Below are 14,806 nucleotides of genomic sequence, written 5' to 3'. Positions count from 1 at the left end.
ATACTTCTTTTACTTAGGTGGGCGCAGGACAGCTAACAGTCAACAATTAACTCAATAAAAATAAAGGGACCTGTGGTGCCTGTGCTTTGAGGGATCCGGAATAAGGAAAAGAACTTTGACATTCCAACAATATGTTATCGTAGATGCAAAAAGACAATAGCCAGGCTCCGTTAAAGTAAAGATTGACCTTTGTCAGGGAAGATACATGACCTTTGCCTAGGACATGACTCCCCACCATAAACTTTTTTGTTTAAAAAGTTTTAATTTCAGACCCTCCTTTGTGGTTACTTTAGGAGTTTGCAAGGCCGCCACATAGGCCTTCCCTGAGCTAGTCAGGTTAGCATGCGGCCCCTTTTCGCTCACACCCATTACTCTATAGAGGACTCTGTTTCTGGTTTTGTTCCTAATTGATTATGCAAGTAAAGTAAAAATGGTGGCTCCACTGGATCTGAAGTATGAAGTCTGCTTTTGTCCACAGGGTCAAACCTCCAGCCTGAGCCTTGGCCGGTGTGGCTCAGTGGGTAGGGTATCCTCCCGTGCATTGAAAGGTTGCTGGTCCTATTCCTGGTCAGGGCACATGCCCGGGTTTCAGGCTCAATCCCCAGTAGGGGGCATACTGGAGGCAGCCAATCCATGTTTCTCTAAATCCATCTCTCTTCCTCTCTCTCTGAAATCAATAAAAACATATTTAGAAGAAAAAAGAAACATCGAGTTATTCAAAGCTAAGAAAAGCCTAATTTTTAAAAGAGTCAGCTAAACTTGACAGCTGTGCAAATGTTGAAAGTATTACTGTTTTCATTGCCTTATGCTGTTGTGGAAAATTAGTCATAAGGCTGGCATGAAAGCATACTGTGATTCATACTTTTTAATTCCTAAAGAAATACTGTAATATATATTTTTAAAATACACTTTTATTGATTTCAGAGAGGAAGGGAGAGGGAGAGAGAGAGAAACAGTAGCGACGAGAATCATTGATCAGCTGCCTGCTGCACAGCCCCTACTGGGGATCCTGTGCCCTGGCCAGGTGCCCCCATCTGAGAGGAAATCCAACTGGGACTTCCTAATTCATACGTGGACGCTCAACCACTAAGCCACACTGCTGGGCGATTTTTAACATTTTAAGTAGAAATGACGATAAAGGAAAACAAAAGTAAATATATGTATGGGTGAATTGAGAGTAGGGACCATGGCAGAAAAAGGAAAGTAACTAGCATTTATTTGTTGCCCCCTACATTTTACAATTTTTAAACCTGATTAAAACAATTTTTTTTTTTTACACATTCTCATTGTATAAAAAGAAAAATCACACACGCACACACAGATGCATTTAAAGAAGAAAAATAACATTTTGGCGCACGTGTTTTAGGACTTTGGGCATTCATTCATTCATTCATTCATTCAGTTTTTAGTTCACATCTCCCCCAGAGACGGTGGGAACGGGGCAGTCTAGGTGGCTTTGTTTCTTTTTAATGGGAGAAACTTGGGCATTCTTTAAAGCCAGAGGAAGAACCTAGCTTAGAAAGAGGAAAATGGGATGAGAAAAAAAATCCATTCTTTCTCAGAATAAAGCATGGGTGTTAAGCACAGAGGAAGACTCATTTTCACGTTAGGAAAAAGGCATTGTGAGAGGATGGAAAGAAAGCACACGAATGTCCGCACCTAATTTTATCTACAAGCGTGTGCATTGAGCATCTCCCGTCCGCTCTTCCTGCGGCGTGTATCGATCTTTGTCTATCTGCATGCCGGCAGGTCTGTTTTCTCCTGCTATTCGCACGGCTGTATCTCACCGTGTCTACATATGTAGCACCGTAAGCATATGTATGTTCGTTTCTGGCGAGCTCCCTTGGGACCACTTCTCGCCGGCCCCATCGTAGCCATCTCCCTGCTCCTCCCGGTTCCCGCCCGGCCAGCGCCCGCCCGCCCGCCTCCCGGGCCGCTGGGGCCCCGGGCACCTTCCAACCCGCTGCTCCCCGCTGGGCCGGGGCGCCGGCCTCCGACCCGCAGGCTGCCCGTTACAGTGACAGCGCCGGCACATGGCCGCCCGTGCGGGCGGATGGCCAGGACCCTGTGTCAGTGCTGCACTCCCTGGTCCGTGTGCCTGAGACTGAAGCCGCGTTCCACCGCGGGCCGAGCTCTGCCGCCCCCGGGGCCAGGCCCCGGGTCCGAAGGGGCATGTGAGACCCGAGGGGCAGTTCTGGCCGGACTCCCCGGCCCGGCTTAGGGGAGGCCTCCCAGGCCCTGCGGCGCGGGGCGCCGAGCGGGTCCGACCGCGGCCCAAGGTCACACCGGCCCCGCGGGCTGAGGCCGCTGCAGGGCGGACCCTGCGGCTTAGGAGATGTGTGCGCGTGCGTGTGTGTGTGTGTGTGTGTGTGTGCGCGTGAGTGTGTGTGTGAGTGTGTGTGTGTGTGTGTGTGGGGGGGGGGCCGGTGTGTGTGGTTCTGTGGGGGAGTGTGTGTGTGGTTCTGTGGGGGAGGGGCCGGTGTGTGTGGTTCTGTGGGGGAGTGTGTGTGGTGTATGTGAGTGTGTGGTGTGTGTGTGTGGGGAGGGGGGAATGTGTGTGTGTGGGGAGTGTGTGTGTGTGTGTGTGTGTGTGTGGTTCTGTGGGGGAGGGGCCGGTGTGTGTGAGTGTGTGGTGTGAGTGGTTCTGTGGGGGAGTGTGTGTGGTGTGTGTGTGGGGGAGGGGGGGAATGTGTGTGGTGTGTGTGTGTGTGAGAGTGTGTGGTGTGTGTGTGGGGGAGGGGGGGGAATGTGTGTGGTGTGTGTGTGTGTGAGAGTGTGTGGTGTGTGGGGTGGGAAGGGGAGGGGCGAGAGCGGGAGCCCGCGCCGCCGCAGAGGGGAGGCCTCGGTCACATCGGAACGGCGCGGCGACGCCGTCGGGCTCGGACCCCGGCCCGCGCTGTGCGGGCGCCCGGGCGGCGGCAGCAGGGACGGGCGGGGGGCAGCGCCCGGCCGGCGGTTGCCACGGGCTTGGCCGGCGCGGGCCCAGTTGCTAGGTCTCCATCTTGAGGCGGCGGCGGGGCGCCCCGGAAGGGGTTGCGGAGCGGGGCATTCACTTCCGGCCGGGGGCCTGCGGCGGCGGCGGCAGCTGCGGCGGCGGCAGCGGCGGGTCGGTGTAGAAAATGGCGCTGGCGCGGCCGCTCGGGCCTGTCCCCGCGGCGCTGCGCAGGGCCTGAGGCTCGCGGCCTCGCTCGCCCGCCCCACTCGCTCGTGCACTTTACACATGAGGTGAGGGCTCGGCTCCGCGGCGGGGGAGCCCTGCCGCAGGGCCCGCGGCCGGCGGTGGCGGGGCCGGGCGCCCGCGCTGCGGGCCTGGGTGGGGCGCGGGCTGCTCCCGGCGGGCGGCGGGCGGGGGCCGCGGGCGGGGCGGGGGGGTCGCCGCCGCCCCTGGGCGCCGAGGGCTGCAGCCCCGCAGCCGCCCGCCCCTCCCCCACCGCGCCGCCGCCTCTGCGGCAGGGCTCCGCTTCAGGCGCGTCCCTCCCTTTCTCTCTTTCAGAGAATTGGAAGCTAAAGCGACCAAAGACGTAGAGAGGACTCTTAGCAGGTAAGACGGCGCCGCGCCGCGCCCTGCGGCGGGAGCCCCGCTCCGCGCCTGTTCGGGCCGCGGGTCCCCGCGTCCTCGCGCCAGGCAGCGCCGGGGCCGCGCGTCCCGGCGGCGGGGCCGCGGGCGCCGCATCATTAGCGTGTTTGCCTTTATTTGGGGCGACCAGCGAGAGGCAATTCTTGTAAACTTAGTTAAAGCATTCTCGCCCTTTTAGGATTTAATTAGGGGACTTGTGCATTAATTACTATTGTAAGTGGTTGCAGGCATTGTGTGACTCACGATTGAGGCAGCCCTTAGGGCGTGCTGTCAAACTGTTTTGGCTTCCCCGTTATTACTTTGTAACTCAAATTGTTGCCTTTATAAAAAGACACTATGTGTGTCTCCCCCCCCGCCCCCCCCCCCCAACACTGTAGTCAGGAGGGTTCTGTTGCACTGGGAGCAGTTTTGCCCTTGAACTTCACCAAGCAGAAACTGCGTTTTGTTTTCTTTCGAAACTACGATTCCTGTCTACGCTCTTTTGTAGGCTGGTAAAATAATTTAAAATATGTTCCCCATATGTGGTTATCATTCTTACTGGGCTTGAGTGCTTTTGCACTGGTAACAAATCATCACCTCAGAGGGAGTGTTTTTTTTTGTTTTGTTTTTTTAATGATGCCTTTATGTCATCAAGTTTATGGAATTGTTTACTTTTATTGAGCTGTAATTGCTTAAGCGTCAAAGCAATCAATGCCCCATGCTTAACTCTTTTTCAGTGTTCTGTCTTACAGTCTTTTTCTTTCCTACTCGCTGCTTTCTTTTGCATCATTTGGGACATTCAGAGAAACTTCCAGATTAACCTGATAAGTGAACAGCTTTGTTTCACTTGAACAGGATAAAATAAAATTTCTCCTGTCTCAAGTCTTCGGGTAGTTTTTGCTGGAGGACTGTAAGGTTTACTTTACGTTGAGGTTAACACACAACGCCAGTTGCCTGACTGTTTTTTGCCATATAGGATCATTTCAAATTGCTGGTCTTTTTGAGTTTTTGAGATATGAGTCTGTTCAAGTGGTTTTTAAAGATTCTGTTCAGTTGGTGAAGGGTAGGCATCATTGACTACCAAAGAAGAGATTTTCTGTTACTTAAAATAATTATGGAACCATTTAAAGGAAATTAAGCCTGATTTTACTGACTTAACTGTTTGTTGGACATTTAAATAAGTTTTGTTGTCAGAAGCTATTAAGGAAATGTTAAAGATACAAATCAGGTGGAGTCTTCAAGGTGTAATTTCAGCAGCAGAAAGGAGCTTGGAGTTTGGGTCTATTTCTCTCCATTTTTGCTTTGTCAGGTAACTATCAGTATAATTCCTGCAGAGGTTTTCTGGTACTTAATTAAAAAAGGGGTCTCTACCACAGATATAGTTTTCATATGTGATTACAGTCAGTCAGATAGCACTTGGATTCTCTGTATCAGTTAAGTATCAGAGTTTGAATCCTAGCTACCACTTACAATATGACCTTGACTCTTGGCAATTCACTTATCCTCTCTGTGCCGAATGTATAAAACAACAGGCTCAGCCGGACAGTTGCTAAGGTCTGTAGGCCCTTGGGTTATATAAAAAGGTGTCAACTGTTGTCCCTAGCCATGGAAAGCTTGTACAGTCTATAGGAAGACGACAATAAGTCCATAAACAATTAATATATGGTAGGTGATGGTAGGGGTCCAGAGAAGACACCTCATTATGAATGAGCATCTTCAGTTGGTCAGAAGGACAAAAGATAAAATAGGAAGGAGGTTACAGGATGGCCTGCCCTAAGGGCCATGAGAGGGGCACATTTCCCAGAGGGTGAAACTGTTCTGTGGAGGGAGAGCTGTGAGTGGGAGGGCAAATGGTTCCTTCCACCTTTACCTCCCCCCCCAATAAAGAGCATTTATCAGTCTTCACCTATTTGTGCCCTCCCCAGGAGGAACAGGCATTATTCACTTAGGAAACATTTCTTGAGCATCTTCTAGGTTCCAATTGCAAGACAAAGCCCGAGGGAGGAGAGGAATGAAAGTAGCTAAATTTATTGAATGCTTATATCTGCCTGGTATACTTTACCAAGGACTTTAAATGGACTCACCTGATTGTTGGAACATTCTGTGACATAGGTGCTCTTATTATCCCTGTTTTACAGATGAAGACTTAGAGGCACAAAAAGGTTAGGTAACTTTCAGGAGATCATGCTACTGGAAATTGGAGGCGCTGTCTGGCTTCAGACTATATTGTCTCTGATTAGAGACATGCTTTTTCATCTGGAAATATTTGAATATCTGAGGAGGTAGAAATACATGCTATTCTTCTAGATTGAAGTTTTTCAACCTGGGCACTTGATGTTTTGGATCAGATCATTTATTATTGCAATGCCTGCCCTATGCGTTGTAGACTGTTCAGTATCTGCCAGTAACACCCCATCCAGTTGTGACTATCAGAAATGTCTTCCTATACCACAGAATCCCCCTTGGGGGTGGGGGGACAAATTGTCTCAGTTGGAAACACTGTTCTGGAGTTTTGTATTTTTTCTGAATATAACCATGTAATGTTAAATCTTTAAATGTTAAATTAATTTCTGTTAATTTAAACATCTTTTAATACCTTGGGAGTGTAAATCCCATTGTGTGGACCTCTGACTTCTAGTATCTGAAATGTCAAATTCGTATTGCCAGAAATTCTCCTTTTCCTCTGCTAAGTTCTCAGGACCCTGTGCCAGGGAACAAGGTCAGTAAAATTGGCACAAGAGATAATTTTCTTTTGCCACCCTAGGTAAGCTGTCTTTCTCCACTGTTGGCCAGTAAAATTGTCTCTTTATGTTAGTATTATGGACACTGAAAAGGGAACTGATCACCATTGGAACTGAGCTTTAAATAATGGAATCGATTTTGAAAAGCAGAGAAAAGGGCTGTGTAAGAACAGCAGGGGTAAAGGCATTTGATCCGGAAAGTACAGGGAATTTTGAAATGGCAGTGAGGAGTACAATTGGCATAAAAAGGTGGGGCAGATGGAGAGGCTCTTGAATATCAGATTGAGAAGCTATTATATATTTCAAAGTAGCAAGATGATAGAATGATAACTAGTGGTCTAGGTAAAAGGTGATGCAGACCTGAATTGTAGGGATAGAAAAGGCGAGAGAGAAAACGTCCCTGAGGAGGTGGAAGCAGGGAGAGTTGAGAGGAGTCTAAGTGGCCTTCATCCTGGGTAATGGGAGATTCACCCAGCCTCCGAACAGAGGAGAGGTCAGAACAGAAACAGCAGTTTGGGAAGGAAGATAAGTTATATTTTCTAGTTGTAGAAAAGTCTAACTCAGCTGATTCAATTAAAAAATATTTTGGTGGCCAAAACCATGAAATTACTGAGTATTTAGAGCTGGATGATGACATCAAGTAGAGAGCAGTCACCATTTGGATCCCTTCATTTTTCACAAGAGAAAGCTGTGGTTGAGACAGAGCCAATAACTTGGTCAAGGTTATATTCCCTTAACCAGTGACAGGCCTTTTGACTCCCACTGTCTCTACAGCTGTGCAGTGTTCTACATTTCACAGTAGAGAAAAAGATAGCTTTGGTTTCTGCTTTCTAAACACGTTAGAACCATTTTTCTCCATTCTAGTAAGGAATTTACCATAATGTAGGGCATATTATCTAAAGCACAAGTGGCATGCTTCATGTTACGCTGTTGGTTTTTCTAAATCAACATTAAATACCATCATATAAGAGAAGTTAACTACACTGTAGTACTGCATGATGTACATCTAAACCGAGACATTTGTATCTGAGGTGCTTTTGTCTGCCTGGGCAAATGCTCAATAAGAAGAGATGAGGAACGACAGGCACAAACCAGGGCATTCGGTGTCCCTCAGGGAGCGTGGACCCCGCTCCTGCAGTCCATCCAGCTCTGTCTGGAAAAACAGTCATTTGACTTGGTTAAGCTTTTTTTGCTTTCTCGTGAAAGAGTTTGTAGGCCGGCAGATTTATATTGATAGGTTTCTTTCTGGCTTACCTCAGCAGCTATATGGTAAGTCATTTGATAGAATAAATGAATCACAAACGAAGCTTATCTTTAAAATGTGTAACACCTTCTGGAAATTTAAATATAAATGTCATGAAAAAATCCAAGTGCTGTTCTGTAATCTCTTATGAATTTTGGCATCTGACGTCAGTCTGCAAGAATGAGTTAAAGCTTTTTACAGTTGTGTTTTATGGCAGCCTCAGAAGTCTCGCCCATGATTGCAAAGACTAAAGCAGGTATGTGCTGTATGCATTCTGCCCAGACTGACTTAGGATACATCTCTCACTCAAAATCAAAAAAATGTCCTCCATTTGCAATTTTAAAAAATTTAACCCTAAGCAAAGAATCCAGAATGGTACAGTGAACACCTGTACTGTACCTCTCTCTAGATTTACCATGTATAACTATTTGCCAAATTAGTGTTTTGTGCCATGTCGTCACTAAACAACTCTTATGTTCCAGAAAGAAGGGCATTCTAGGTAAAAACAAAAAATTATCACCACATACAAGGAAGTTAACTTTGTTACTGTCTTGGGTCCACATTCAGATGTTCCCCGTTGTTCCAACAATGTGTTTTTAAGTATGTTAAGTATGAATTTAAGCCTCAATGCCTTAATCCGGGGCTGCATGTAGTTGCCTTGTCTGTAATTCCTTACATCGGGAGCAGTTCCCTGTCCTTTTCTTCCCCTTTCGTGACATTTTGGAATATCCAGACTAGTCTTGTTTGCAAGCTTCGTTTGGGGTTTACCTGGTGGTTTCTGTGTGATTGATTCAGTGAGACCTTTTGTGCAGGGCTGTCACATAGTGATGTGTTTGTTCTCAGTGTATCGCCTGCCACCCTCCCATACACATCATTTTAAAGTAAATTAACACAGTTTACCCAGTATGCACTAGGTTTACCTTATACTAACTCAGTTTCTTCTATTTTACAATGTGCTAGACCACATGTGTCAAACACAAGGCCCGCGGGCCAAATCCAGCCTGCCAGGCCTTGCAATGTGGCCCGCACCGCGCTGTCATCACTGCACTCCGCTGTCAGTTTATGACATTGTCAGTTTATGACTGTTCAGTAAACCATTTGGCCCGCGATTTAGGCTGGATTTTAGATTTTGGCCCCTTCTCTGATTGAGTTCGACACCCCTATGCTAGACAATTCATTTACTAGTAAACTGTCATCTCATTTAAATTGCTGAAATTACAATAAGCACAGGTCTTTGATCAGCTGTAATGATTCAGGCCTTGTTGAAGAATTATTCTTTTGGACATCAGCTCTCACCAGTGACACACTTAGAGTCCTGGTAAGAGAATGAAACATAGGTGCCTGGACTTGTGATATGCATTCTTGAAAAGAATGCCCTATTGAAATTAGGGTGGCATTGTGCCTCCAGAACAGGGCTTCTCGTCCTGAATTCCAGAGAGACCAGATGGCAAAGGGTCATTGAGATTTTAAGATTCAAAAGAGAGGAAGTAGCATTCCACTAAGACAGTGGTCGGCAAACTCATTAGTCAACAGTACAACTATTGAAATTTCTTTTAGGGCCAAATTTTTTAAACTTAAATTTCTTCTAAAGCCACTTCTTCAAAACAGACTCGCCCAGGCCGAGGTGTTTTGTGGAAGAGCCACACTCAAGGGGCCAAACAGCTGCATGTGGCTTGCGAGCTTCAGTTTGCCGACAATGGCACTAAGGCATAGTTTTTAATTTCAAGACAAACATAAAACTAATATAGTTTAGGTTTCTTATTAAAGTAGTCTTATTTTTAAGTGATTTACATACTCTGTGTGAGTTGGCTATGAAGCAGAATCCTAGCATTTCTACTCTTGTAACTAGAGAACAGCATTTTGAATTTTCAGCAGTGCTATAGCATGTTATATGACGATGACTCAGCTGACTTCCCAGCTCTCATGGAATGCTCAAAACAGATTGAAACCTGGTTTCGGAATTTGTACTTTGAACCTTTGAGATATTTTCTGCAAACAGTGATTGATTGGATTTGTATCATAAACAAGGTAAAATCAAGTCACTTGTTTGCTGTTCTTACTAGTGGTTTCAAGTCAGCTAACATTTATTAAGCAGCTTGCTGCAGTGATACTGAATACATTTATAATTTTGACATCTGTGTTTTGTTGACTTTGGGCCCTTCTTTTATCCTTTTTTTTATATATATATATATACATTTTATTTATTTTTTACAGAGAGGAAGAGAGAGGGATAGAGAGATAGAAACATCGATGAGAGAGAATCATCTGCCTCTTGCACACCCCCTACTGGGGATGTACCCGCAACCATGGTACATGCCCTTGACCGGAATTGAACCCGTGACCTTTCAGTCCGCAGGCCGATGCTCTATCCACTGAGCCATGCCAGTTTCGGCTTCTTTTATCCTTTTGAAATTTCCCTTAAAACACAAAGAGAGATGGTGGTGCTTAAATATGCTCTGATTTTAAATGTATTTTTAAGTGTTACTTCACTCTTTGATAATTGGCCATACAAAGGGTGTTAGAGAAGTTGGTGTACTAATATTCTGCTTGTGATTCCCTAGGTGTAATGTAAGTCATATAAGCGAGACTCTTAACATGTCAGATAGAAAGGGACATAAGGTGTGCATTCTCCACTCTGCTGCGGGTTCGTATCCTCAAGCGACAGTTCTAAGCCTGCTACTGTTTTTTATTATAGAAAGCTTTCATGCATATAAGTGCAACCAATGGACACAAAACTCTGGGGAGGGAGGGGATGTGTGGGAGGGAGGGAGGGGGTAAAAAAAAATCAATAAAATATATTTAAAAAAAAATAAAATAAAAAAAAATAAAAATCTAAAAAAAAAAAAAAAAAACCTCAGAAATCATTTTAATTGAAAAAAAAAAAAAAAAAGAAAGCTTTGCTTGCTTTCCTAGTGACTCAAATTTAAGTCCAAACTCTAGTCTGCTCAGCTATCTAGCTCTATGCCCTGTACCTCTTGTTCTGTCAACTCCTTTTTCTCTGAATGCTCCCTTCAGTTTCTCTCTCTTTTTTATAATAGCTTCATTCAGATAAAAATTAACCCTATTAAATTATACAATCCAGAGGTTTTTAATATATTCAGAATTATCACATCTCCCTAATTTCAGAACATTTTAATCATCTTTCCTCCAACCTGGAACAAAAAAAACCCTTGTGCCCCTTAGCATTCCTGCCCATTGACCCCTACCCCCAACCCCTGGCAACCACAAATTTATACTCTGTGTCTATGGATTTACCTACTGGGCATTTCATGTAAATGGAATCATAACAATATGTGGCTTTTTGTATCTTGTTTCACTTACTATGCTTTCAGAGTTCATCCATATTGTAGTGTGTTGTCAGTGCTTCATCTTTTTATGGGCGAAAGGTATTTCATTGAAAAGCTGTAATACATTTTATTTATCTACTCTTTCATCAGTTGATGGACACTAGGGTTGTTTTCATTTTTGGCCTATTATAAATAATGGTGCTAAGAGCATTTGTGTGTGTTTGTGTGGACATATGTTTTCAGCATGTGGTAATTCTGTTTAACTATTTATTTTTTTAAAAGATATATTTATTGATTTCAGAGAGGAAGGGATAGCGAGAGAGATGGAAACATTAATGATGAGAGAGAATCATTAACTGGCTGCCTCCCGCACGCCCCCTACTGGGGATCAAGCCTGCTACCCAGGCATGTGCCCTTGACCCGAATCAAACCCGGGACCCTTTAGTCCGAAGGCTGATACTCTGTCCACTGAGCCAAACCAGCTAGGGTTGTGTTTAAGTTTTTGAGGAATTTTCAGACTCTTTCCAAAGCAGATGCATCATTTTACATTCCCACCGGCCATGTATGGCTATTCCATTCTCCAAATTCTCACCAACACTTGCTATTGTTTCTTTTTATTGTAGTCATTTTAGTGGATTTGAAGTGGCATCTCATTGTGATTTTGATTTGCATTTCTCTAATGACTAATGATGATCATCTTTTTGTGTGCTTATTAGCCACTGTGTATTTGTTTTGGAGAAATGGCTATTGAATGTGTCCGTTTTAAAGTTTGGTTATATTTTTATTGAATTGTAAGAATTAACTATTCTAAATACAAATTCTTTATTAGAAAAGCGATTTATAAATATTTTCTCCCATTACGTGGGTTGCCTTTTCACTTTTTCTTGATGTCCCTTGAAGCACAAACGGTACATCTAGTTTACCATCTTAACCATGTTTGAGTGCACATTGCAGTGGTATCAAGCACATTCACAATGTTGTGCAACTATCACCACCATACATCTCCACAGTCTTTCATCTTGCAAAATTCTCCCCTCCCCTCAACCCTTGGCAACCATTATTCTACTTTCTGTCTCTATAAATTTGTTCCACATGCTGCATATAAGTGGAATCACAATGTTTGTCCTTTTGTGACTGGCTTATTTCACTTAGTGTAATATCCTCAAGGCTCATCCGCATTGTAGTACGTGAGACAGTTGATTTGTGTGAGTTGATCCTGTATCCTGCATCTGTGCTGAACTCCTTTATTGTTTCCAATGAGTGTGTGTGTTCCTTAGAACTTTTTATATATACTAGAGACCCAATTCCCTCAGCCTGACCTGCACTCTCTCGCAGTACGGGAGCCTGCAGGGGGATGTCTGAGCTTACCAGTCGTGAGTCTGGCTCAGGGTTTCTGGCTGAGCTGTGTTCCCCCTGTGGGAGCACACTGACCACCAGGGGGCAGCTCCTGCATTGAGCGTCTGCCCCCTGGTGGTCAATGCACGTCAGCGACCGGTCGTTCTGCCATTTGGTTAATTTGCATAGTAGCCTTTTATTATATAGGATGGTAATGTCATTTGTGAATAGAGATATTTTTCTAACTTCCTTTCTGATCTTGGTGCCCTTTGTTTATTTTCCTTGCCCAGTTTTCTTACTAGAAGCTACACATAGTACAGCGTTGAATGGAAGTGGCAAAAGCAGACATTTTTGTCTTATATCTAATTGAGAGGAAAAGCACTTGATCTTAAAAATAAATATGATGTGAGCTTTGGGCTCATGCCCTTTGTTAAGAAAGTTTCCCTTTAGCCCTGGTCGGGTAGATCAGTTGGTTGGAGCATCCTCCTGTACACCAAAAGGTTGTGGGTTCGATCCTGATGTTCCTCTCACAGATTTCTCTTTCTCCCCCACTCCGACCTCTCTTCCCTCTCCCCATTTCCCTTCTCCTTTCTCCCTTTTCCCCCTCTCCTCCTTTGCCCCTCTCCCTCTTTTTCTCTAATGTCAATAAACATATCCTCAGATGAGGATAAAAAGGAAAGTTTTCTTCTATTCCTGCTTTGTGTGTTTTTTTCTTGTCATGAAAAGGTGTTGGATTTTGTCTCTCTTGTCTGTTGAGATCATCATATACTATTTTCCTTCATTTTATTAATATGTTGTACCAGTATTACATTGGGTGATTTTCATGTTATACCAACATTGCATTTCTGGGGTAAATCCCACTTGGCATGGTATAGCATCCTCTATATGTTGCTAGATTTGATTTATTAGTTTTCATTAAGGATTTTTGTGTTTGTATGCATAAGGTTATTGATTTGTAGTTGTGATCTTTGTCTTCTTATAGTACTTGGTATCCGGTTTTGTCTGGATCGGAATCTGGAATCTGGGGTCTTGAGCTATTGGTTTGGTGTCTATAACATCCTATCTAATAAAAGAGTAACATGCAAATTAACCATCACCCTGCCACATCCGCCAGCCATGCCCACCAGCCAATCAGGAGCAAGTATGCAAATTAATCCCAACCAAGATGGCTGCAGCCACAGAGCAAGCAGGAGGGAGGCTTGGGTTTCCCCAGCGATGGAGGAAGCCAAGCTTTCCATACAACCTGGTGGCCCCAAGGGTACAAAGTTTCAATTATAGAAGATAAATTCCAACAAAAATAGTGGCAGCCATGGAGCTGGAGAGAGTAGGAGGCTAGGGTTGCCCCAGATGATGGAGGAAGCCAAGTTTTCCTGCAGCCCTGGCCTGCCTTGGCCTCCGCTTAAGGCTACAAAGTTTAAATTATAGAAGATAAATAAATCCCAACAGAAATGCTGCCGCCACTGAGCGAGCAACAAGAGGCTTGGCTCTGCTCCAGACTACAAAGTTTCAGTTATAGAAGATAAATAAACCCCAGATACCAGGGCCTCTGCTTGGGTTGCCGAGGGGCATGGCTGGCCTGCAAACCACCACAGGCCCCTCACCCAGGCCCCCCCACACCCGAAGGGAATCCCCATCCTAATCCGGGACACCCTTCATGGCAAACCCACCCATGCACCAGGCCTCTATCCTATCTAATAAAAGAGTAATATGCAGATTGACCATCACCCCAACACACAAGATGGCTGCCACATGTGGTAAAAAGTCTTGCCCCTATGTGGTCACAAGATGGCCACCACAAGATGGCAGGGGAGCAGTTAGGCATCAGTCAGGCTGGCAGGGGAGTGGTTAGGGGGTGATCTGGCTGGCAGGCAAAAGCAGTTAGGGGCAATCAGGAAGGCAGGCAGGTGAACAGTTGGGAGCCAGCAGTCCTGGATTGTGAGAGGGGGCAGTCAGACATCCCTCTAGGGGTCCCAGATTGGAGAGGGTGCAGGCTCAGCTAAGGGACACACTCCCACCCCCGTGCCTGAATTTCATGCACCGGGCCTCTAGTTCTGCTATAATAATTAATTTTATATATTGAATTCCATTTTTTTTCTCTAAAAATTTTCAGCTTTTAATGTATGATTAACAAGTAAAATCAATTCCATCCCCCCCCTCCTCCCCCCCCCGCCCCAATCCCCTGCAGTTAGTGCACTGCTCTTGTGTGGCATGTTTTTGTTTTTAATTGAGAAATACTTGACGTCTAACTTAGTATAAGTTTAAGGTGTACAGCGTGGTGATGTGATATATTTAAGTAGTCCAATATAATTGCTAAACAAATCATTAGCCAACACCTCTAGCATGTCACATTAGTTTTTGTGTGGTGAGAACATTGAAGATTTAGTCTTTTTGCAAGTTTGAAATATATTGTCTAGTATTGTCTGTACCCACTATTCTGTGCATTAGATCTCCAGAACTTATTCCTCTTCTAGTTGTAAGTCAACTCCTTCACCTCCTGGTAACCATCTGTTTCTATAAGTTCATTTTCTATATATTTCACAGATAAGTGATATTATACAGTATTTGTCTTTCTCTGTCTGGCTTACTTAGCATAATTCTCTTAAGGTCCATCCATTTTACCACAAATGACAGAATTTCCTTTGTT

The 14,806-nt window shown here is 44.8% G+C and overlaps 1 protein-coding gene across 5 annotated transcripts in view; it reads left to right on the top strand.

Moving 5' to 3' along the window:
• Positions 1–2,838: 2,838 nt before the first annotated feature.
• Positions 2,839–14,806, top strand: part of TNRC6A (trinucleotide repeat containing adaptor 6A) — a 97,269-nt gene continuing 85,301 nt past the window's right edge. For 3 of the 5 annotated variants that reach the window (XM_084882698.1, XM_084882696.1, XM_084882695.1), the window contains exons 1-2: positions 2,839–3,225; positions 3,494–3,541. In XM_084882698.1, coding sequence (XP_084738824.1) covers positions 3,221–3,225; positions 3,494–3,541 — 53 coding nt within the window. In that variant the 5' untranslated portion in view covers positions 2,839–3,220. The remainder of the gene's footprint in view (positions 3,226–3,493; positions 3,542–14,806) is intronic. The other 2 variants (XM_084882697.1, XM_084882699.1) reach the window with 2 other exon arrangements.

This window comes from Pipistrellus hanaki (assembly GCF_964339955.1).
Source record: "Pipistrellus hanaki genome assembly, chromosome: 4".
Lineage (NCBI taxonomy): Eukaryota > Metazoa > Chordata > Mammalia > Chiroptera > Vespertilionidae > Pipistrellus > Pipistrellus hanaki.
Note: the sequence above shows the minus strand (reverse complement) of the source record. Positions and strands in the feature narration are given on the sequence as shown.